The sequence below is a fragment of the Accipiter gentilis genome, chromosome 34, assembly GCF_929443795.1.
Source record: "Accipiter gentilis chromosome 34, bAccGen1.1, whole genome shotgun sequence".
NCBI lineage: Eukaryota > Metazoa > Chordata > Aves > Accipitriformes > Accipitridae > Astur > Astur gentilis.
In genome coordinates this window covers 15,953,469-15,979,483 of record NC_064913.1, presented here as the reverse complement: position 1 = coordinate 15,979,483, position 26,015 = coordinate 15,953,469, and the positions used below count along the sequence as shown (strand labels likewise).

The following is a 26,015-nucleotide window of genomic DNA, read 5'->3' as shown; positions in this document are numbered from 1 at the left end:
TCTGGGGCTTGCTGCCACAAAAGACTATAGGGTTGAAAGTATCAGCAGGTTCAAAATGGATTAAATAAATTCATGGCTGACAGCTCTATAAAAAAACCTAAAAAGCCTAGACAGGAACATACCCTCAAACATGTATTGATATAACAGATCTAGTTGGTGGGAGAAATACAGTGAAATGAACAGGGAAGGTGGCCTGGTTTGCAAGTTCTCCTTGAATTTTACCTCCTATTGCCATTATCTGTGACAAAATATATACTACAGGGGACTATTAATCTGAACCAGCAGGGTATTTTTTAATTTATGAAAATGTAGCTGAAATCCTCAGAAATAACTGCTAATTTGTGGAAAAAAATCTTTAATAGATATGGACATTCTTCCTTATTCTCTGGCTTCCATCAGACTAACATGAAATAAAATTTACTTGTACAACATTTGTGCTAGTACTAGGTGCAGGGACCACCTGCTTCATGGACAGACCACAAGCAAAAGTTACAACCTGGATGCAAGGCTGGCATACTTGAGATTGAGTTTAAAAGCTTTACCATACCTCATGTAGAGGGACAGATGCAGACCCAAAAGACCTCAGAATGCACCACCTTTGAAAAAGTAAAGCTTTCCATTCACTTACTTCCCTACTCTGGCTAAAAAGCATTTGGATATTGAGATGAGTCAAAAAATCCCCACATCAGTATTTATGCTCTATTAGAGTTACCCTCAATATTTTATTTCCAAATGTTTTCTATACCCTTCACAGGCTAAAAGGGATATCATAATTCAGACAGCATGGTCAAATCACAGTACAATAGTTAAGTCATAACTGGCCACACACACAAAACCTACAGGAAAACCCAGATCTGCACTAACTTCTTTCACAGAGATTTAAAATAACATGTTACTTTGAGTTGGTGTGAACAAAGGGCTAGTAGCTAACTCAAGGTTATTTGAATTCTTGGCTGAGTTTATCTCCATCTTTCGACTCATGAACATTCAGTGGATTTTCCAGCCTTTAAAAGCAGCATGCAATGAAAAAAGTTAACTAACAGTTCACTTCCAATATCCAACTTGTTAATCACCTTTTCGATTTCAAAATTAATCTCTGCCATAACATTCAGCAAAAAGCTACATTATACACATATTAGACTAGATGATATACAATAAAATACATACATGCCACATTTCATGTGTTTCCCATTCACTACACTTACCTGCATTTCTTCTTTTGTGAAACTGGCTGCTTCATCTCCCAGCTCATGTAGATACATGCAGTCTGGTTTTGGACACTGCATATTTTTTAGAAAATAACTGCAATATTTTGTTGTACCTAACGATGCCTGAAGAAGAAAAAAATCATTACTTAAGTACTGGAGGTTAAGAATGCTTTTTACAGTACAAGAAAAACAAAAAGTTATATTTGCAAAAAAAAAATCCTTCCCAAGATTTGGAGTTCCATCATAATGCAGTTTTTGATGCAGATGGACTAGGAAGTCCATTTCTAAGAAGTCTATATACTTGAGGATTAGATAATTAGGATGTATTTCTACTTTCATCCAAACTAAACACTAAAATAAGAGCCTCAGTAAATATTTGCATTCATAATCATAAGAAGCCAAATAAATAGTTAAGAAGTTGTATTACATGAAACCAGTTAATGTTTTGTAGCAGGGTCAGGAAATTAATATTAACTAGATGATTTTCTGTAGCCACCAATGTGGCCAAGTCAGCCTGAATACCTGTTTACACAAATACTAAAAGGAAAAAACTTGCATTTCCCAGGGAGCTTTTGAGAGGCGTGGTATTTGGACTACAGAATTGCTCTGTAAAAGCAAATAATCAGGTTTTCACACTGTACTATTAAGTTACACAGTAAAAAAGCCGCTGTGGGAAGGGGAAGGTGGTGCATCTCTTTCTTTGTCTCAGACTTTTGTTTTAAGAAGTTACCTGCTAATCTCCTGGAGTTACCTGCTAACTGCCTGGAACCTGCTGGAAGCTCACTGAACTTCCACGTTGTGATTAATGCTATGAAAATAGGTCAAACCCCAATAAACTGGACATTTTTGTTCATCAACACAAGAATATCGATACAAGTAAAATTTTATATTATGCCCTGATATTAGTGTCCTAGCACATACACAAAAGAATGTAAAAATATTACCACCTTAAGTGTTCTGCCGTCTACCACCACATTATTGACGCACTGTATGGCTCTGAGAGCATCTTCTGACCGGATGTAGGTTACATATGCACTGGCACTTGGACCCTAGAAAGAAAACATAGCATTTTTTTTTTTTAAGTCCTGCCAGACAGATCTGAACATTAAGTTGCCTTTTCAGCAGCTCACTTCATAAACTGCTATATTCACAGCTAGATGTTTTTAACATGAAAACTAACAAAAATGGTAGAATTCATAAAAACTTAGATGTGATGCATAAAGAATGAGGAAAAGAAGAAGTGCATCAAAAAGTTGTTTGAAAGTTCTAAAAATAATTAAAGGTATTCTATCCCTGAAATGCAGATTAGTCAATAAATGCCACATTGCTGCTTCTTTGAAGGTTTTCATCCTGTCTCCCAGTTTTTAATCTTTCTACATTGCATCCTGCATCCAACTTCAAAAGTCTGGTTGGACAACGTCTCAGTAACTTAACAGTAATTTGATTTTTGCAATGCTGTATTTTTTTTTCTTTTTACTTCAACACATTGCTTAATCAGAAATAGGGAGCCCCAGATTTACTCTGCACACATGTATTTTCTCTAAAGTAATAAGAAAATCACAAGGGCTTCTGACTTACCTGTGACCCCGCATATGATGTGCTGTTATTAATGACAACTTTATGTATTTTACCAAACTTCCCAAAATATTCTGGTCGTTTCAAAACCTACAAGAGAAGAAAGTTAAAGTGGTATACTGGAAAGTTAATTCATACAGGGCTGTATGTATTCTTCTGTGTAACTGTGCAACTTCAATAAAAAACAGGTCTCTTCTACAAAGAGGAAGAGAATACGTAGATTTGTTCTCCAACATAAAACATGGCTACGTGCAATACAAAGTATGTTGCCACTGCAGTAAAGAACTTAAATGAGGGGTATTCCACATTTTATGTTGTATTTTTTAAAACTTCTTTTGGTACTCAGACTACCCAAACCCTACCCTGGCAAGATACATCCCATTCAGCATGAAATATTCCTGTATGTATCTACTTTATAATTTGAGGAAAAAATAGAAATCACATTCATTCCAGTTTTAAAATAAACAACCATCTTATATGTGCATTCAGATATATTAACTGCTAGGAACAAAATGCTGAATCCTGACTCACTTGCTCCACTCCAAAGAGAAAGAGAGTAAAGCAATTAGCTTGAGATAGCCTCAAGTTTTCAGAAGACCAGACTAAATACAGGAAAACAATATATGGCACTTGCCATGGGCAAGAAAAAACGTTTCAGAATCAACATCATGCTGAAATAAATGAGCGACTATCACATTCCTGAAAGGAAAAAAAAAAAAACAAACCCAAAACCACTCCTGTCTTGCCCTTCCCTGCATCAGTAATAACACAGCATTTAGGGATCCTGTGCAAAGCAGGAACATTTCTAGCATATTAAGCAACTCTGTTGAATAACGGTTACCTGTGTGCCAATGGAATTGGCAATATATCTGACACATTTGGTCCCAAAAGCCTTTTCTTTTTTTTTTTCTATCCCTGTGACAGAAGGAGGTGCAGAAGTACTGACTACTCAGACTGAAGCTAGATAAGCTACGGGTATTTCTAGTTCTAGAGAATAACCTCAGCAGTTAAAATGGAAAATTAATTTCCCCAGCTCCATCTTCACATTAACACTGGATAGTACAGTTAAACTGTACTAACCCAAGAACTTCTTCACCTAACCACCTCCTCTCCCTTCTCAAGGGAGCATCAATGTCTTCAAGATGTAAAAGCATTAATCACATTTAGAACATCCTGTAGAACTACAGGGCACGTTGTGTAGATAACCAGTCACTCGCTGGTCTCTGACTGCTCTTCACTTGATCTACAGCCTCTTGAGAGATCCTACACCCACTCTTTGGAGCATTCCAGAGGAAACTGACAATCCTGACTAAAGCAGAAGACTTTCTTCAAGTGTCCTGCAGATTATACTTCTGATGAGATGTGGCAGCACGGCCTTCACAATTTTCACAAAAGCATGTCAACAGAAGTGGATCCACCTGTAGTCCATTATGATCCACAGATCTATTCCCAGAAACAGTAAATAGCAGCCAATCTCCCCTTCTAATTCATCTTTATTTGTGCAGGAGTTTTTTGCTTGCTTAGGTGGAAAACTAAAATTGAATATATTGAATACTTTTTTTTTTTTCAGTCCACCTCTCTCTTTCAGGCTAGGTTTCCTGGAAATCAAGTCATCTTTCTGCTATATGCAATATTCAGTTAGTACACATTATCTTCTGGTACGTCAGTGAGAATACTGCTACCACCAAACCTAGTACAACACACACATAACCCCCCTTACTACACCAATAAACCCACTTCTAATTACTTCAAGTATTCAGTGTGGAATTATCTGAGGTTAAAAAAATTATATATATTTAACTGTATATATTATTATTTCTCTTACTCACTAATCCTCTATCTGGTCAAAGAAACTGAATACATTTTTGAGTAATAAATAGCACCAAGCCAGCCTTGACAGTTGCTAGCAAATACTTGTTGCTACATTCTTGCAGAAACTGAAGTGTTAAATAGTAGATCAGTTTAACTTTGATTTTTCTCTTCCCTTCATATCCCCTTTTTCCCCTCCACTAAAAGCAGCTTTTTACATTTGTTCCTTCCCAGCCTACCAAAATGCAGCCCACACTCTGTGAGGCCTCAGAAACAACCACTTCTATTTGAGATTTCTCCAGACAATTTAGTCCAATCAGGTGAATTTAATGTGGCACAGTCATTTTGAAGACATCTATCTTACCCTGTAGTACATTTCCTCCATATTCTAATTCAAGGTACTTTTACTCATTAGCACTAATTCCATTTGCCACCTGCAGCTGGCTGATGATGGAAGTAAATAAAACATTTTAAACGCAATCAGTTTTCTCAAATTAAAAGCTTCTTTTTGATGATGCAGACTAGCAAGCCAACTCTTTCCTGTGTCTTCCTCTTGCTAAATTTTTCCCCCCTCAACTGACATCAGCCTTACGCTCCTTCCTAGTTACACTTCAGGTGTTGGCTTTTTTTCTGCCATCCCTACAGGTTGGTGCTACACTTCATATTTTTTTATAATCCAACCAAGCTCCCATTTTGGAATTGGTGGTGCATGACACAGCTGTATAGTCCCAGCAGATCCAGCCCAGGAAAATAAGTACCTAAAAAAATCCGTAAGTTTATTTTTAGCTTATCAACAAGCCATTTTTAAACAAATACAAAGAACAATTTCCTTAACAAACAGAGAATCTGTACTCCCAAAAGCAGAGACAAAACCTTTATTGAGCTTATTTTAGAGGAGAAAGCTGAGGAGGTTCCCTTAAGAAGTGGGGGCCTCAGCAGCAGTGAACCTTTTCAATGCTGCTTCATTTTGTACCCATCAGAGACAGACAAGGGAGGGTACAAGGGTATTCCAATGGTTCCTTGACCGTAGGTTATGAGCAAGATCTGTAAGTGTGAACCACTCACCTCTGGATCTGCTAGGCGCTGAGACAGCCCTACCACGAAGACAAGGTTCTTCTGTACAACCCGTACACTGGCCAAGTGTTTACGATTCTCTGATATCTTCTGTTTCCTCTCATTTTGTTTCTGTTTCTTTTCATTTTTTATCCTTTGCAGCTCTTCCTGGGAGAGTGGTTTGTACACTGCTGGATCTTCTGGATATGGCTAAATATAACAAATACCATTAAAAACAACCCATATAAGAAACAACACATTTGAAAATCATTAATCTCGATGTTTTAACGCACAAATTTATTTCTTCTGTTACACTGTTCTGATTGTTATGGCCAGCCACATTTTAGAAGTGGCATATTCACTCTTTTGGGAAAGGTGAACATCTTGTGTATTTTCATGAAATACTCCTTTTATAGGCATAATACTGATTTGGGCAATAGTCACATTTTAACTCAGCTGCCTGGTCACTTTGGTAACACTACAAGCAGCTGCAACATGACAGTCAACACATCCTGTTAAGATCTTACTAACAGGATAGTAAGCAGGATGAAAGCATGCCCTGCATATTTACTTTATTTTCTTGTCTGATACAGATTTGAATACTTAAGTGTATTAAAGTAAAGACTACAGGATAAGAAATCAAAATACAAGCGAACTTTGCGGGCCACTGAAATTACAAGACAGTAACACCATTTCACAGCTCCATTTTTACATTGTTAACTTCTAGTGAAGAGGCAGTTTCAATACAGTTACTGCATACTGATTTAAAAGTATTCTTGCCATGCTTGTGTATCAGTCTGAAACCTGGGCTTTACCTTCCCTGGACAAAGGTGATTTTTTAACCTCAAGATTATCGTCTACAGATAACTCCTCAAACACAGACACAACACTACAGATTTTAGTCTCAAAAGTATCTAGCAGAAGTACAAGTGTCCTCAGAGTTACCTAGAAAGACTGCTCTGTTCATGCAGAGCATTGCTATAAAGGCATTATTTTAGCCTGGTCTTGTAGACTACAGTGCACTGTCCTCTGCCCCAGATTGGTCCTCAAAACAGTCCAATACTCCTTACCTGTCCTAGTTTTCCAAGACTGAAAAGTTAGATTTCACACTTCATATACAAAGCAATGCTAAGCACAGAAGCAAGCATATAAAAACTATCTCCAACAACAAAAAAAATGTTTCTAAACAATGAGATAAAATAAAAAATAAGAAGAGTACAGGAGATGTGCATTAAGGTAAAGACTTAAGATAAAGAAGTTAAGCTGACCAATATGTTGAACTAAGTTCTTTGCTTGTACTACCATAACCAAAGGTTTCAGTGTGCAAGTCCAACAATAATTAAACTGTTTCCTCACTGTCCTTTGTTAATGGTACAATACAAAACTAGCAGTCATACTAAACGACCTGAGAAAAATCTACAGCAGCAGATGAAAATAAGGTTTAAGTTAAAAGCATATATTCCCATACTTGCATGATGCTACAGAAAGAGCCACCAAGTCCTCAGACCTGACAGTCTTCTGAGTACATCCTCAAAAAAAACAAGATCGATTTTACAGAGTTTAAAGTTCAGTACCATTATGCTATACTTGAGACACGTTCTGAAAATATGCTGCAGCCAACTTCAGCAGGTGGCATCTCATGGTTAAATGCCGAGTCCTCTGGAACACGTTTTTAGTATCACAAAGGAATTTAAACTTGTACAATACTTTAGGAGTAGCCAAAGGTACACAACTAAGTTCTTAACATGTTCATCAGCTTCTTTCTTGCCAAGTATAGCCACACTCAGAGCATATTCTCAAATGAGAAGCAAGTCAGACAATACGTTCCTTCTCTGTACAGTGATTTGCTACTGAAGGTCCTGAACATTAGTCACGAAACATCCCAGGTAGCTCAAGTATAACCCTGAGCAGAACATTTATTTGTCCATAGTAAAACTAGTAGTTTTTAATTGTACAGGAGAGCACAAGAACTGCTGGGAGACACACAACTAAAGAGCAACTTCAGAATCAGGGAAGAGAAATGTCTTCATCTCAGCAGAAAGTACAAGACTGCCTGAATAAGGATTTCAATCACTAAGGAGTAGCAGCAGTTGATTTGCCACCATGGATAACAGCACTTGTTTGAGCAACAGAATCATCAAAAGTTCTCACTAGATACTGTAGAGCTTTATAATATATAAAATGTTTCACATGTATGTTTATAACTCTTATGACATGTTTAATGCGTCTAAGGAATACTGGTAGTTGGATATCCTGACTTGCAGGACCTGTAAATTAATCTGTGTGCACCTCTTGAATCCCAAGAATAAAACAGAAACCCAATCCTAAGAAGTGATAGATGATTTTCCGATCTATATATAATGTGCGGCATAACAGATAAGAGATATTGCAAATTTAAGGAGGGAGGAAGGCAAGTAAGCACAGCACCAACATTTCAGAGGCTAATTCTAAACAATAGTATTAGAAATCCTGTTCCTTTCAAATAGCGACATTAAGTCAGTCTACAAATATGACAATAAGTTATTTCATCTTCAGAGTGACAGCTGCCCACAGTGTTGAAGTTCATGAACTCAGATGATAGTTCAACTACAGACAGAATGCATGCAGGTAAGGATGGCAGAACACGCCTCAAACCCAAGTAAGGTGGATTGAATGCTGGTGTATCTTACAGTACTGTTTCATCTGCTTACTCTCTGTCCAACCCTACAAAATAGGGGTAGGACCACAAGTACCAGAAGCAATCAGGTCTTGCAACAGCTAAAGTGGCAATGCTACTTACATACCTTTTTTTTCTTTTTTCTTTTTTTTTTCTTTCTTTTTTTTTTCTTTTTTTTTTTGTTACAAGAAGTATAAGATACTTGTTTAACCTACTATTACTAATGCCTTAGCTGGTAGAGGATTTAAGATCCAAGCAGAGTAGCTAGATCAAGTATTATCAGCATTTATGTATTTTCAGATGCAAGACATTAAGAGATGTCAACACTACTGATTCACTGACTAAGTTTAGCTGATGCCCTCCACTTAAGTTATACAAATCCTCTTCAGCAAAAACCATGGAAGCCACCTGAACAAGATGTGCCAACATGGAAAATGACTGGATTTTGTTTACGCTAACTGCAAGTTGCTGGTAGTCCTACAAGAACTTCATCAAAGTTCAAATGTCTCTTCTGTAGTCTTGTTTCTTTAATCAGAGATGGCCCTTGATGAATTCTCAGTCTTCCTAAGTTTGTCTTGTCATTAAGTTTTGTTTTCTTTCAGGCTTTTTTCCCCACATTTTCCCAACTGATGAAAGCTGAGCTGGGATTTATCAAGCACTTCGCTTTTGTCATTCCCAGATGGGTCACATTACTTCCACACAATGGATGTACCAACATTTGCCAGTTGTTGCCTTGCTACCAAATAGGTTCTGAAATGAGAAACACAGAGAAAGTCAATAAGGTTTATGCATAGTATACACCATACTACTTATATCAAGAATAAAAAAATAGCTATTTCCTATATACTTCTAAGTATCAGTTGTTGCACCAAACTACTCAGTTGTGGGATTAAAAGCAACAGAGGAAACAACTGACATTTGGAGACTGTGCATTAAGACCAGGTGTTCCTTTTACACAGAACCACGAGTCTGAGAAACATGGACAAAAGCAAGCTTAAAACATGTCAGTGTCTTGGACATAAACATAGCAGTTTACTATTTCTCTCCATCTCTAATACAAGGTGCTAGGAGCAGTAAAGGCCCCTAAGTCAAGGAACTGGAGAACGAGGCAAAGCCACACCACAGGAACAGCTGTGTATCAAGCTATATTATTTGGTAGAAGGGCAATGCAATTAAGAAGTGTGAAAGAACTAGGTTTTTTAATCATTGGATTTAAAAACTGCAACAACTGACACTAAGGTCTGAGAGTGTTACCCTGTATTAAAGCCACACAAGGGACTGAAATGGTACATATTATTCATACGACAAACAGTACATAGGCAGGAGGGGGGGGAAGAATCACCACAAAGATAAAAATCACTGCCTTTACAACCAGAACCAGAGTCTGGTGACCTGCAAACCAGCTTTTGGCTACAGTAGTCTCTTTTGAGGACAGCATAGTTTCATTCTAATTTGACTAGTTAGTGGCTATTTCACTCACAGTTAAGAAATCAATTGACTGGAAAAAACAGGAAGGCTTACTTAGCATCTTACAACTGACTACACCTACAATTCTGAAGGGCATCAGGAACTCAAAGCAGGTCAATTCTATTTTTTAAAAGGAAGTACTTTTCGTAGTTAAGGAATTAAACAGAAACAATTTCCAAATCCATTTCATGTGTTATGACTAACAAGTACTAGTTTCCAACCACCACTCAAGTTAAATTCATACTAGCACCTTACTGTCACAGATCAGAACAAAGCAAATGTTTCTCTACTACTGTTACTAGCAGGAGAAAACTTAAGACACACTAACTCAATTGACTGCAACCACCTGAACATATCTGCACATGCAAGTGTTAAGCTATGTAACAGCTGAAGCATGTAGAAGTATTTTCTCCTTAGAAAAAACTAACATCCTTTCAGTGAGAAGTAAATTAGAGAAGCTTAGGAAAATAATGGTATATATGCAATGCACAGTTAAGATCCATCAAACTAATGGCATAGGTGCCACTTATAGCCTATACCCAAATTATTTTATCACAGACTTTTCCAAAATCTCCCCCAAACCTTTCAACCAAAATCCCTGGATAGTCAACTTCTTCATTGCTCCTCTCCACAGACTAGTGATCAAGCCACTGGAGAACTTGCACTGCATTCAATACCATTGGTACAAATAGCAGTTTTCTGTTATGTAATTGTGCATAACATACTCAGCCTTGCTTTAGTGTATGTTTATTCACAGTCCGCTTCGCAGTCAGTATCCTGCACTGGTATACACATTATAAACATGACATACCTGTTGAAACCATAGCACCTACTATAAACTTTCCTGTAAAAATTTTGTTGCTTTGCTATTTTTTGTGCTCCAGCATTTTAACTGGTCACAACCAATACACACCACAGTATATATTAATTTGAAAACTGCTTAGATCTTTTTGCCAGAAACCTTACTACACACAGATAAGAAATATTTAGGCACACTGCACACAAAAACACATACCTGGTTCAGATGGTCCAGCACACTTCAAAAGGTAGCTTCTTCAGACTTATTTGATGCTGCCATCAATTGTGTAGCTCAAAATTATTTTTTCCCAAGATCCTAACAGTGTCTCTGTGCCACAATGTTTTTGTCTTTGCCACAGAAGGAGTGTACTCCTCAGCCTCCTCCATGCAAATCTCCTACAATCCAGCGATACAGCTGCAACTCTACTCAAGAACATCTTGCAGTCCATGCATGAAGAAAATATCAGGAACATAATCCTCATCCATTGTGAAAGAAGAGGTCTCCTTCCTCTCCTGGAATTGTTGGTGTGCTTCATTCCAATTGTAGCACTCATTCTAGCTTTCCTCCCAAAAGTGTTTTTCTGAGCAAACTGTATCCAATTCCACAAAGTATTTGCACATCCAATCACATGCTGTATTATTCCACATTAGAAAGTTCAGCTGTGGCAGTATCCATATTTCAAACAATTCAGATACCCAGAGGCAGTGAATAGCATGCCGCTTCTGTGATTTTTCAGATACATTCCACAAGCTTCCAATAATGAATCCACAAGCTTCCAATAACGAACAGGCAGAGATGAATCAAATCGTTGTTGGCAAGAAGTAGCTTAATAAATCCAGGTAAATGAAGCAACTTAGACAAGGAAATTCCAGAAATCTCATGTTGTACCAAAAGAGCAGAAATTTGCTATACAGCATGTGTCATCTACAGCAGGTATCACATGTAGAAGCTGACTTGGCTGATGACAGGTAGATCTTCCTTGTAGAACATACAGCTCAAATACTGCAGCAAATTTGCGCAATTTGTTAACAAACATATGCTGCTGTGGGACAGCCTTCAGGCTTGCAGAGGTATCCAAACACAGGTTAGCAGCGATAGCTCTAGTGTAGCCAAAGGCCAAAAGAGCAGCAAGAAAATTACTGGAAGTGCTTATAGAAAGCTGTGGCAGTGAAACCAAGTAAGATTACTTGGGGTCTGAAAAGGGAGCTATGAGACAGGAAGCCAACAAAGGCACAAACCAAGGACAGGTTCACAATTAAGTAGCAGGAGAAAGAGGAGACATAAATAGCTGCTATTACAAGAGGAGGAAGGCCAGGCAAGAAAGTTACAATCAAGGGAAGTCATTGAAGAGAAGATGATATTAAGAGAGAATTTTATTAAACACTGAAGATAAGGAAATAATGAGGTTAAGCAAAACACTGGAAGGAGAAAGAAAATAATTCAACAGAAAAAGCAGGCAACTTAGCGAAGCTGAAGTTTATAGTTGTGGCCAACGAAAGTATCAGCCAGACATCAATTAAAAGACAGAGAAATTAAGTGTAACTCTCAAAGTACTACCTTTAAGCATTTGGCAACAAGATCAGAATACTAGACAAATAGACTTAGCCTAATTTTGAAATGCTTTAAAGTTTAACACCATTGGATATATTTTCCAAAGGTTTTACATGTTTAGTGTCCAGAAAAATATGGATTAAAAGCTCCAGTGCCACCAACAAAGCAAACAGGTGCTTTATAAATTTGCCTCAGACAACTCTGCTAGTTTAGCTGAACCTTGGCCCTGAGCAAACCCCTGACGCTGGAATCCTCACCGTCCTTCCTGAAAGGACTTTGTCAGTGCATGAGCACCCCAACTCAAAGGATTTTTTTGGGGGTTTTTTTGGCAGAACGAGCATCAGCACACCTTGGTTTTGATCCACAGCTTCCCCTATTAATCCAGTTCTAAATTTAACAAACAAGACTAGCCGTTGCACAACAGCTTCAACACATACGCAGATAGAATCTGAAAGATCCAACACCTCACCCTTGATCTAAGCCATGACTAGACGAATGTTTCCCCGAAGGAAAAAGATGTCTTTGGTACCAACACAATGCAAGAGCCTTGTGGTATGTGCAAGACAAGCCGCTGTTCCAGGATATTTACCTTTCTGCAAGCAGGACAAAGTCCATTCTCATCAGTGCGGATACGATGCCAACAGAAACGACAAATTTGGTAGCCACAGGTGCAAGGGAAGAAGTTGATGTCATCAATTTCCAGAGGCTCCATGCAAAGGGGGCATTCCACAGGGTCTTCCTTAGCATCAGGGCTGCGAGACATCTTTATATGTTCGCAGAGCAGCAAAAGTTTATAATAACTTAATAGACCGAGAAGGTCAGCACTTGAAGGTCTGCAAGAGAGAGGCAGGCAGGAAAGAAAAAAGTGATTAGTACTTTTGACAACCTTTCTTTTGCACCTTTTAGTATTTCAGTTCTTCACCACTTTCCTTCTCCCCACACAAATTACGTACTAACACACAAGTTACTCCCTAATAAACTTGAGTGTCTCTTCCTACTTACAAGTCACACAAGTTATGTGAAAGATGGTACTGGTGATGTACCTCCTTACCTGGATAGGCAAGCACTTCTTCAGCAGTTTACTAACCTATTTGTGTTTCAAACTGTACAGTTGCAAAGAAACGCTTAACAGTGTATACCATACTTTGCTTCTAAGTTCTGCCATTTCCTTTAACTATTGCTTTCTTGAAGTTTTCTACAAATCCAAAGTCAAATCCTTGAATGCAGGACTTCATGTTTAAGATCAATATATTCCTTTGCTCAGAGACTTGGAACAACATTTAGGCCATCCATTAAAACTTTTCATTAGGGTTACAGAATTATCAAACAAAACCAAGGAATTCCTTGGATATTTGAAGTTGTATCTAATCTCAGCAAGCCATCTCAATCTGCTGCATGAGACATGCATGTAGATGGGATAGAATTAAAGGGCAATAGTAGAACTTTTAGGTAGACCTTTTGAAGAAAAAAAAAAAAACACCACCACCAATAACAACAACAAAAAAAACCCTAGAAACCCACTGAAAAAGATGTGACCAGAACTGATAGTTGGATGGTCACTCTATCTGCAACAAACTACGCCACTTCTTCACAAATAAGTGAGCTCAAAAGTTTTTTTAAAAAAATGAATTCTTTTTACAATTATGCCTTTCCCAAAACATTGGTCATGCAATTATAATTTAACCATACACATGATCTGGAGTCCCCTCTACTTTCTGAGAGTTTTCTGTCTCATTTCTAACCAAAACCTACTAGATTGCATACAATCCAATCTTTCTTTCTATAGGCTTTTAGGAGCAAGTCCAGAAACAAATTCTCACATCCACCTACTCAAAGAGTGACATTTACTCCTGTCCTTGGAAATAAGATGACTGTATGTTTTGAGATCAAAGCCTTGCTCACAGATTTCAGTATGCTGTAGTGTTAGCCTTACATATCTTTGGTTTGATACTTTAACCACAACAAACCAGTCCTGTTTATGATCTTCCATACACTAAACCATGCTTCCTTGCGTGAAGTCTATCTTGTAAAGCCCAAGAGGTTCCAGCTCAAGTTGGGACCTCCCACCTTACAGGGTAGGATCCGTTTAGCATCAGCCCGCAATACTTGTCCCTGTCCTGCACATCTCTTCAGGGACAGAAATTTGTCTGCAAGCAGCCCGGAGAGAACCCTGAAGAGGAACAGCATACATGCACGCAACCAAAGCACCATCCAAATACACAGCAGAGAGTATATAGCTTTGTATGGGAATGCTCGTGTGGTACTTAGGTTAACCTGTGTTCACAGGCTGATAGAAGTCTAGACAAATTGCAATTTTGACCAGTTTGGTAGGGAGCGTAGCCTCTAGGCACAAGGCGCAGTTCTGGTAAACATGTACCACTACCCTAGAGAGAAGTTCCACTGGATTCTCACATAAAAGTAAGAATGACAGAATGGATTTTAGATGTTGTAAGCATTAATTTCTCTATATGGCATGCACTAGCAACAACACTGGCCTCTTTCTGACCTTCACAATGATTAAAATCAAAAAAGTTAAACTCCTACAATAATACAGCAGCTTTTACTTCATTATCTACACTTTCATTAGTGCTATATTTACAATCATGCTGACAGGCCCAAAACCAGGTTCTGGGACCCTACCAGTGTTTTTTAGAGAGAACACTAGCAGAACCCGACCTGAAGGAAGGAAAGGATTAGTTTGTTTGGGAGCTTTGTCTTGTTTTTAAGAACACATTCCCACTGGCTGAAGAGCAGGAGGGACTGTTAAAAGGCCACAGCACATTATTTAATTGCTTATCATGCAGATAACACACATTTCTACAGCAACCTTTACTTTTCCTATAAACTTTTCACACTTGTACAGCAGCAAAACCATTACAGTATGAAAGTGACTTTAAACCGAAGCACAGGATAAACTGAACAGATTTTGTTCAGTTTAGATTTGGATTTGACTTTGTCACAGATCTCCAAACAACAAGTCAGTAAGCAGACAGCACATTCCCTTTGACTGTGTACTCATTCCACCGCATGCTCAGCAGCTTTGAGCCTACTCAAACACGTCTAAATAAAGCTATACTAGTACTAGTGAAGCTGTAGTTAAAAGTGCAGTTTTGAAGAAACTTCAGCCACCACAGTAAAACTACTGATTTATGAAGTTACTATTTGGAATTTCCGCTAAGAAATGTCATCAGTTCATGTGAAAAAAAGTGTGACATATTAGCTAGTGCCTCTGGGATATGCAGACAAGCTCTAACAAAACTGCAACATGATTAACATTTATGAGCTGTTTAAGTTAACACTGAGTTCAGCTGCTGCTAGCAATAATGCCAATAGCTTGCTTCAGTCAGCAAATGGCCCATTATTTTACAACAAGGAGTAAAGAGCAGCTGTGTGCCATGTTTCTTGAAACTAAGCAAGAGGCAATATTTACTTACTTGGGAAAAGACCATTCAAGCATCCCATTTAAAGATTCTCCACTGAAGTGTGTCTCCATTTCAGGAGGGTTTATATACCAGGGTCTGTGTTTCAAGTCTGCATAAGAACAATGCCTGTTTTTTCAAAACCGGAATAACATGCATAGTGAGGCATCATTAACGCATTGTTCATATAGTGCTACCAAGAAACACAGAGTAACTAGTCAGCTCTAAGGCTATTCCAAACAATTCAAGATTAACGTCACAGGAAAAGTAACACAGAGATGGCAAAAAAACAAAAGGCAGTATTACATGCTGTGTTTAATCCAGAGTATTTGGTCTTTGGGATCAGGTTCAAAGAGATTAAGTTAATAGCATCTCAGGAGAAAAGGAGAAAGGTTGCACACATGTACACACACAATACAAGCAGCTAGGATTTTGCCCATACGCTTTCCAAAACGCCGACAACTGCAGTCAAACAGGGCTCCGACAACTCCACATCCTGTTTACAGGAGACACTGCCAAAACATTAATGCACACAGGGATGGAGCGGAGGTGGACAATGTCCAGCAGCATCTTTTAGATTTAGTGAATTTGTAATAGGTAGTAACCAAAATGTAGAAATATATAGTTCTGTGTCTTATCCCTTCCACCATACCAACTAATAAGTTCCTTTCTTTTCCAAACACATACGCAAAATGGAAAAAAAAAGATAGTTTTCCATCGACTTTTAAAAGTGCTTACTTGGTGGATTTGACAGCTGTGTCTAATCAGCTTCACTGTACAATTGTTTCTTTTGATGAAATCCTCCAAATTTTGCAGTTGGGAAAAAGAGATCCTGCTATTTGAGGGTACTCACCTAAACACAATTTTACTTCTAATATAGCTAGTGATTTCAGTCCATTTAGGATGCAGGCATTGCCTTTCCCTTATTCACTTGAGGTGAGCGAGTTTAGCTTCCAGCAGTTTATCTTCCCTATTTATTTTTAAAAGGGGCAGAGGAAAAACCAACTAGCTTGTTACCCATTCTTTTTCCTCAAGTGCACCGCTTTGAGACTTGACACACACTACCCCTCATCTCCCCACAGTAGACACCAGAACATATCCATCCATTCGCTAGCAGTTCATTTTGGTAAACGTGTCCCTTAAAGTTTAAGTCCTCCTCCAGGAGGGCAGCTAGATCCAGGGGATACAGACACATTTCCCCCCCCTCAAGCAGTGGGCTGAATCCAGCCTTGGTACTTGCTTTCAAAGTGTCACAGCCAAAAATTGTCAAAATCTAGTCATGAAAAATCTGAGTAAAGGACTTGCATCCCAGCAAGTATTTTGAGACTTAGGGCCTCTTGAAGGAAAAAAATCCAGACACGTGTTAGCTAATGTTTCACTTAAAGTTCAAACATACCTGACACTTGAAGTGAAACAGGTCGGAGTCTATGCACCAAACCTTTAGTAAGGGCTCACTAAACTTACGCAAACAGAAACTCATACTGTTTCCATGGCCTTGTATCTTTTGAAACCCATCAGCCCCCAGCAGTCTCAAAAACACGCTGCAGACGCTGCCTGTGTAACCCCATGGGGAAGGCAGCCCCCCAAGATCCCCGTTCCCACCCTGCTGAAGGATCAGTTCCCTTTCCCCACGTCACCTCCGTGGTGATCCCACGTACAAGCTAGAGACAAAAAGCAGACTACAAGCAGCAGCTGTAATGGGTTATCCCTTCTTCCTTCAGGCAGGGGAGCAGGAGCAGTTCTGTCAGCGCAGGGCTCTCCTCCAGGCTGGCATGAGGGCACAGCGGACCGAGGCCCACGCTTGGATTACCTCCTCTCACTAGTGACTCTGTTGGAAGGACGGCAACCTTGATCTCCTTCGGTCTCTGAACATAAGAAAGGCTATCGCTGTACTGCACTGACCACTAGAAGGTTTACATCAAAACCGTTCATAGGCAGGCTGCAGAGAAAAGCCCATTTTTACTTTTTTTAAGCACACAGAACTGAGGGAGATCCAGAGTTAGTCGTTCAGGGCCTCATGGAGAACCCATATAAGAGAAACTTCACAAATGCCTGTCCTAAGTCATGGATGGATGGTCTAGTCATTAAAACATCTAGTCTTGTGTAGCGAGTCATCCACAAAATTCAGAATAAATCTGGGGAACTTCCCCAGGCCACCTCCTTGACATGCTACCCTCTACTCGCCTGTCGTTTTTGGAGCACTGCACAAGGAGAGCGATCCCTTTCTCCCACCAGCCCTTCACTCACATCAAAATACAGTGGTATTTTACAATCGCCTGGTTAGCAACACTGATATAGGAGACAGCAGGAGTGCTGAAAACGGGCTATGCTTTTCTAAAGTTTTATGGCACTGTTACTGACTGAGAACAAAGACACCTCAGTGGCAAGCATGCAGGCTCTTGAATTCATCCAAGTTAATTTTCATTTGAGACAGAGGGAAAGTTTACTTCCTACTTCTTTTTCCTGACCACGCTGAACATTTAAAGCAAAATGTTCTTTAAGTCAAACTGTACTACTAATTGCAAAATCATTCCCAGTAACTATACAGTTCGTTTTCTCTCACGTCTTCTCTCTGGAATAATATTTATTATTCTGCCTGTGGTCTGCAGCTACATTTTGATCACAGTACAAACAGTGGTTAAGAAAAGTAAGAAGTAGACAAAGTCCTGAATGTTTATAAAGTATGACCACGAATCACGTAGTCATCTCAGTATTTCTAAAAACGGCATTACAACTGACTGGGATTATCCCCAAGTTATTTAGCGCAAAGAGGTCAAAACTGAAGTCTCTAGAGAGGACTCCTCTGCTTTCAGGCTCCCTGCAGGTGCTTAGGGAGCTCTCTCTTGTGGTTTCAGACTTTGAATTCTGCCAGCATAAGTAGCTGTAGTTGTACTAACATGGGAACCAACAAGACCAAAACATAACTATTTTTGCTGGGTCCTTTTTTTACCTAAATCAGTCCTCCATCCAGTTCATCACACAGCCATGCAGAAGCTTGCACCAGCACAGTGAAGACGTAGAAATGAGCACCTAGGGGTAGCACCTGCTCAAGTAGCATATTCAGCAACAGTGTAAATATCAGCCAAAGAATTCACCAGATAAGTTTCAACCTAATGCTCTCAACGCACCCTAATAAGAGTCAGATGCCACCTGCTAAATGAAAGAGGAATTAATAATTCTTTATAAACCCAGTGTGAACACACACTATTTCAAGACAGTTATGTGGCCAAAAAAAGTTATGTACCACAAAAAGATGCTTTTCTCATTTACACTGAACCAAGAACGGGCCACTGTAGGCTTATTGTTATAGCAGTCAGAGCTTTTATGCATAAAGGGCTGCATACTGATAGTGACACATGAATGCCAAGTAAGAGATTATTTACTCTAATTTCTTACAAATCATGAACAGAATGAAGGTGTTAAATTTTATTTAGAAAGAAAATAGGCCAAATAAGATCCTGACAAATACATCCACAAGCACATAAGGTTTTGGACACAATTATCCAAGATGACAACACTATCCTAACATCTAGGTCAACTTATTCAATGAAATTAAAAGCATAATATTGCTCTGTAATTGTCTAAATTAATTTCCCACATTCATTCATGTTAGAACTTGAGTGCTAATATTCCTTATTTTCTCTTTCTGCGTGCCCCCATTTTTGTACCTATAGCACCACTATATAGGCATGATATGCCAAAAGAATTTGGATAATGAATTAGAAGTGGGCTATACAATTACTAAATATTTTAAAAGCCTATGTCACAGACAGTGAGCATCTAATATTGGTATACATATTGCAGCAGAATTATTTCCAACTCCTCAGGACACTACCAGGAAAGGGTCAAACAACAGGTAAAACATAATTGCCATACCTACATAGATTTGCAAACAGCAAATTATGTATCACAATTTGTTGTCAAAGAAGGTTGCAGAAACCATAAACATACCATGCAAAAAAATCTGTCAAAAGATAGATCCACCAGCTCCTGTTAAACATGAAGTATGTTCCATCAGAACTATCCTGAATTCCCTAAATCTCTCATTACTGGGAAAAAAAAAGAGTGCTACTCCATTTCTTGTACTTTTTCTTCAGAGCATCTGCTACCAGTCACTGTCAGAAAGAGGATCTAGAAAGATCAGCTTGCCAATCATGCAGCAACCACAGGCAGCTATTAAACAGGCTATTTGGGGAATGGAGAGTCTTTATTCTGTTCACGCAGCACCCTAGCACAAAACACTCATTCTGCAGTCGGGGTACCTACACATCAGCATACCATAGTTCAATTTTTCCATAATGCCATGTTCTATTTAGTCCTTAGTAAGGTGACACATATGCACTTGTCGTCCTTGTAAATCTGTAACACGCTACTAGCACTGGAAAACTCCTATTCTTTCCATGTCCTAGTATACCAGTTTTCTCTGGTTTTGAAGACTAGCGCATTGATTTCATTGTAGAAGACTCATTCTAGCACAGAAGCACTATCAGACAGTTGGAGCACTGCTTTGAAAAAACAAAGTGTTTTCTAAAAGACAGGTGACAGAGATGAAAAGCTTTGTTAACACATACATATGCAGTAATTTGTTCATGATATGATAACACTTAATTGTAAACATAGTCACAAACATAATAAAGCACATTCAGCACCAGTGCAGAGTACCCCAGCAGACTCAGTTTTTTCATGATAACATAAAGGCTAACACTGTTCAGCCACTCAAACTCACTGCAGCAAGGCAAGAGGCTGGATGAGCGATGGCAGCTCAACCCCACTGACCTGCACTTCCATCTGTTTCACAGAAGTTTCCAACATCCAGTTTTTCCAGTGCTTTTACCTCTGCAGATTAAAAGCCCTAGACACAGATGTTTCATTGGTGTTATCCTGAGTAAACTTGGGGACACTGGTTCAACAGCTTGAAGCTTCAACTTATCCCATGTTGCAATCCTCTGAACCATGTCTCTGTGCAACTGAAGCATCTCACTTATCTATGAATTTCTTATCCTTCTGCTGTCTTTTACTCACTGTGACTTAAAATCACCAATTTTCAGACAAACTGCAAGTTAATATCAGTTTAAATTGAGGGGAGGGTTAACTTTTCAACTACAAAGTGTATTTTTTCCTATCAGTAACTATATATGTTGATCTACAACTGAACAAGAACACATTTTTTTAAACTAACTCAGGAGAAAGTCTGCATTACTCACACTTATGCTATTGCTGTTTCAGTATGTAACATGTTCCTCTGATTTTTGAGGGTTTGTTTCTTAAACCAGTATCACTGGTGCATTCAATAACTTCGTTTAGAAAATCTACATGGAATTTTTAAACTAGCATAGTGTACAAGAGTCATACAAACTCTTAGATATGCTGGTAATGTAAGACTATGTTCGCAAAACTTGAAAGCAATTAAGTTATAACCTACTGTTAACATTGCTACTTTTAGGTATCTCCAAATCCTTCAAGATTTCAGAACTAGTATAGCATATCCTCATTTTCCTTTCCTGAGGGTAAAAAAAGAAAAAAGCTTTTTCACCTTAAGAGGTTCCTCCAGTGAAAGTGAACACATCATTGAACTAGCAATTAAAGTGACATGGCCTGACTGTGCCGTTAACAAAAGAAGTTGGTACAGCAGGTATACAGATTTCAGTTCTTTAGCTAGTGAACGCTACTAATATAATTAATGCTAGAACTCAGTACTAGTATCAATGTGTATTGATTATATGTTGAATGTGTTGACTACTAGAGGAAATGCTAATTTAAGTGACAAAGATCACTAAGTAGAAGACTAACATTATAACACTTGTCAAACTGATTTTGATGAGGGAGTTGAGCAAACAAACTTATTTTAAGAGACACGATCTACAAACCAATTTAAAACTTTAAAAAAGAAAACAAACAAAAAAACAAAACCCAAAACACCCCACTCCAGAAAACCCAAAAACCACATGTTGCCTCGGTCACCACACCAGCGCTACCCTTTCCCTTTGCACAACAGTCCAGGCTGCTCTCCTCCCTCTCCCATGACACAGCTCTGCTCTCTGCCTGTCTCCTAGGCAGCCCTCTCACCATCTCCCAGTTTTCATCAGTCTCCCTGGTACCGTTCAATCTATTCACATTTTCTTAGGATGCCTTAATCCAAAAGATGAGAAAACCAGCATTTGCTCCAGGCTTCCGGCTACTGGAGTTTTTATCAGTCTCTTCCTTTCTTCACTGAAGAAGAGAGGTAAGAGCATTGCATTCTGTAAGGAAAACTTCTTGTGCTAGCTTGTATTAGATTGCATACTTAAAAATAATGGCCAGTATTCCCAGATCCAATTATAAAGAAAAGCTCAGCTCTGAAGAGCTCCACAACCTTTAAAGAGAAACGACCCAGAAATTCTCACACACACAGAAAAAAGTCACCCTACTTGAGGTTGCAAGACTGTATTTGAATATAACCCAGTTTGGAACACCCTGCTGGCAGCTGCCACCTTCTGGATAATTTACTAGAAGTTCACATACATTTGTATTACAACTGGTCTGATCTGAAAGGATGCCTGAAGAACAAGGAGTCATACCATTAGTGAAGTACAATCTAGCACAGAGCACCATCAATGCAGTATGCTCGGAAAGAAGCATATGCATTAAAAACCATCTCATTTGCATTTTCATGGTGCAGCACAAACAAAACCACTGCAGCATCTTTAGAAGTCCTAGCCTGCCTGTCCAGCTGTACTCAGTAATTACAATAGTTGTACTATCAGTTCAAAAATTTTGTAAACAGTTTTCTTATTAATTCCTGGATATTTATGTTATCCAAATGAAGGAAAAAGAATATTCAGTTAAACCTCCTGCAAATAGATCTCCAGAGATTATTTTTTTTTATTATCTATTACATAAATACCTTCCTCTATAGCAAAAGGATTATCTGTTACCTGCCCCTGAAGAAGCTGTTACAGAAGCCCTATCTTCCACAGAAAGCATAACTAAGGAAAATGCCATTGGAGCTAAGGTGCACTACACATGACATTTTTCTCTTTCTATTTTTATGAAAATTCAAGGATCTTTAATTGTTATAAATGCAGCACTACCTTTTGGTCTTAGATGAACAGTATCCAATAGTTAACACACACATTTCTGAAATCTTGGGAGTAATACTAAAAGTTAAAGCTGCTGGGAGCAGGGGGGAAGAAGCACAGAAAAGGAGGATAAAAGCTGATCACACCACCAAAGAGATACACATTCTTATTTGTAGCACCATGCATTATAAAGACACACACATACTCCTTTAGCACATAAGAATTCCCAAAATTACTTGTAGAAAACTAGGTATAAAACGGAAGACTGCGTGATCACGGGTCATGGCTTCTTGTCTCTCCCTGCTAAGTATCTCAGGAACCTTCCAATTTCCTTAACTCTCCCTTATGACCTGCTGAGTTGTCACAGCAATATTAAGTGGCAACAAACCAGAAAAGTGTATCAGTCACATTAGTATTGCTAAAAAATGCTCACACAACGCACATGGCAAATAGTAAGTTTTCTCTTTACGCATAAGCAGGGGGGATTGAGCACCCCACCCTGCCTTGCCTCTAGCTGAGAGCCCCTTAAACATCATTCTTAATTCCACAGACTGCTTGAGATACACTCTTTCTGCTCAAGAAGAGCAAGTGAATGCACTAGGTAACCCTTTTTCTGTGTTACCAAGACATGAATAAAACTAAGAATTATTCACTCTGAAGCTTAATAACACAGCTGAATACACTTCAGATCTAGTGAATGGGAGATCCAGCCAGGGTTAGCAACAACCCCTCAGTTCCCCCTTCATAGCATCCTTGAAATTAGGAAAGCATAAACTAAGACACCAGAAAACCTGAAAGCAAACACGTTTTAAGTAATTCTCAAAGCTTTTTATGTAGATTTTTAAAATTTGTTTAAAATAACCTTCAGAAAATGGATGATGAACTACTTAATGCTGATTTGTTTTCTCCCCAGCTTCTCAATTATGGTGTATTTATTCTAGGCTTCAATTCCTGCAGTTCAACATTTTCAAAAGAGAACAAAAAGGATAACTTGACCTTTAAGTGTTGCAGAGCGACAGACGTATTACACGCTTTTCAAGTCATTTTAAACAGTAAACATGAACATAATATCAACCTAATTATTGTTTTCTTAGCAACAATGGTATTAGGTCTCCCTTGTTTTTCCATAATCTGTCAAAGAATAAAGACTTTTTAATTGGCTTGGAGGGGAGAGAAGCACCAAAACAAGTCTAAGACTGAGAAATCTGCACAGAGAAAGCCTTATACAGCTCATCTATAGGTTCTGGATGAGCAGTGATTCCAGCTTGAGTGCTTCTGCTAATCAAGCAATAATGCAAAGCATTGAGCTCGGAAGAATGAAAACTCTTTGTGAAAGTCCATGCACTCCTCAGTGCCCACAACTCTATCTTGAAACTCACTGGCAGCTGATGCCAGAGATTAGAGGACTGGCATGAAGTACGCTGTATGACACATTGATTAACAAATCAACAGCCACGTACAGCACTAGATTGAACATGCCTGCTTATTCTTATACAAGTAAAACACAAACTGATAGGGTCATCACTTCCCTGGTCAGAAACTGTGAAGCACCTATGTCAATGAGTCCCCTCGGTTCTAGTAGTAGCTTGTACTTTAAGCCTAACCTTAACCTATGAAAAAAAAATAAACCACAGTAATTCTTGATCTTCATTTCACTCTGGAATTACATGAATGCTTTACAAAGAACTCAAATCATCTTCTGATTCTCCAGGCTGTGTCTTTACTTTTGACAATTCAAAGTGTCCTGCTGGATGCCATGAAGCAACCAAGCCTTCACAGGACTTCTTTAAATAAGAACTGTGATAACCTGAATAGACTGAATGGTACAGATTCAGTATCAGCAAGAAGCATGCCTCATTCCTGGAAGTTTCTACAGACCTCAGAAGTGGAAAAAAAAACCCAACAAAAAACCCTAAGGGAGAACCAACTCAATGTGCGTGTAAGGAAATCTACATTCTTTTTAAAGAGTCAGAGAATGATGGAGAGAACTCCAGAGACATCTCTCCTCCAGAGCTGAAACTGCTCCCCTGGAAAGCTAGCAGGACCCACACTTCACCTCTCTCAAGGCAGAAGTTTGCACACCAAGGTCAGCCCTATGAGCAGTAACCTCACTGTAAAAGCCCCAACATGTTAATACACATGGCCTGAAAAATTGGCAAAAGTTTTCCCCTCAATACTTATACATTCTTTTTTAATCTGGTAACTTTTTTCAATACAAGCTCTACTTGCTACAAATGAGTGCAAATTTATAAAGTGAAATGTAATTTATGCTTGATCAGACAATTTTGAATCAAATTTCAGTGGGGTAAAGGATAAATCTCTTCACAAACTTTTTATGTGAGAGCGCTATAAATTCTAGTCTATATTTAAAGCCATTTTGCTTAAGAGTTTGACTGGGTTTGTCTCTACAAGTTTAGTTTAGAAGTTATTTGCAGGTTTACTTTCACAGAGTCTGGTCAGTTATATATGTTGATCAGGCAGCCAGGGAGGAGCACAGTTCTTCCTTGCTGAGCCTGTACTTCAAAACTTTTGCTAATGAGTTTACACAATTGCTTTTTAACAGGTAGCTGCAGTAGATTTTTAAGAACAGGAATTGATAGCAAAAACGTTTTAGAAGGGACATTGCATATTTGTCCTTTACTGAAAGGAAAGGTTTTGCTTAGAAAAGCACTAAGATATTTCAGAGAAAATAAGTAGATTTAACTTCTTTGCCTCTCCTCCCCTTGGGTTTACAGAATCAAATACACCGGTACTTACAGTACTGCACATTATTGCAGCTTCCAGCCAGGTATGAACCATCCAAAGAAGTATCCATTCATAAACAGAAACACATCAGATTCTCTAGGTGTGAACAAATACCACAAAGCCTGCAGTTTTTAAGATTTAGTCTGTAATCAAGTCTGATGACCACACTAGTTAGAGCTAGAGTTAGGAGGTAGTCAAAACAAAAGGAGAAAATATCCAACTATTCACGGAGAGACAAGTCACCACCCATAAATAATTTTCTGAGGAAAAAGTCACAGATCATGTGGACCAGAACAAATTTGTTTTCTCCTTAAAACTCAAAAAGGCTTTCAATAGGGTTCTGCTGAGCTCTCTAAAGAAACTAAGCTGCCATCAGCAGTGTCTGTCCTCTCATGGATTAAGAACTGATTTTAAAAACTTGGAAGCAAAAAGAAGGAACAAGGGAAATCAACCATGGGAGCTCCACATGATTCTCTGCTATCAGACATAAGTCATTCTATTTACTACTGATCTGAAAAAGAAAGTGAGGAGGAAGTGGACAAAAGTTACTACATCAAAGGACTTACCATTTAAGACTAGCACAGAAATCTGAAGGATCTCATGAGATTGAAGAGTGATAAAATAGTATGAAATATATTGTTGCTAAATGCCAAATGATGCAACCAAGGAAAAGCG

The 26,015-nt window shown here is 38.6% G+C and overlaps 1 protein-coding gene across 7 annotated transcripts in view; it reads right to left on the bottom strand.

Moving 5' to 3' along the window:
- CNOT4 (CCR4-NOT transcription complex subunit 4) overlaps positions 1-26,015 on the bottom strand; it is an 82,318-nt gene that overhangs the window by 33,204 nt on the left and 23,099 nt on the right. For all 7 annotated transcript variants that reach the window (XM_049792193.1, XM_049792196.1, XM_049792191.1 and 4 more), the window contains exons 2-6: positions 12,708-12,951; positions 5,658-5,855; positions 2,787-2,873; positions 2,156-2,257; positions 1,206-1,331 (exon numbers count right to left, since the gene is read on the bottom strand). In XM_049792193.1, the coding sequence (XP_049648150.1) occupies positions 1,206-1,331; positions 2,156-2,257; positions 2,787-2,873; positions 5,658-5,855; positions 12,708-12,881 (687 nt within the window). In that variant the 5' untranslated portion in view covers positions 12,882-12,951. The remainder of the gene's footprint in view (positions 1-1,205; positions 1,332-2,155; positions 2,258-2,786; positions 2,874-5,657; positions 5,856-12,707; positions 12,952-26,015) is intronic.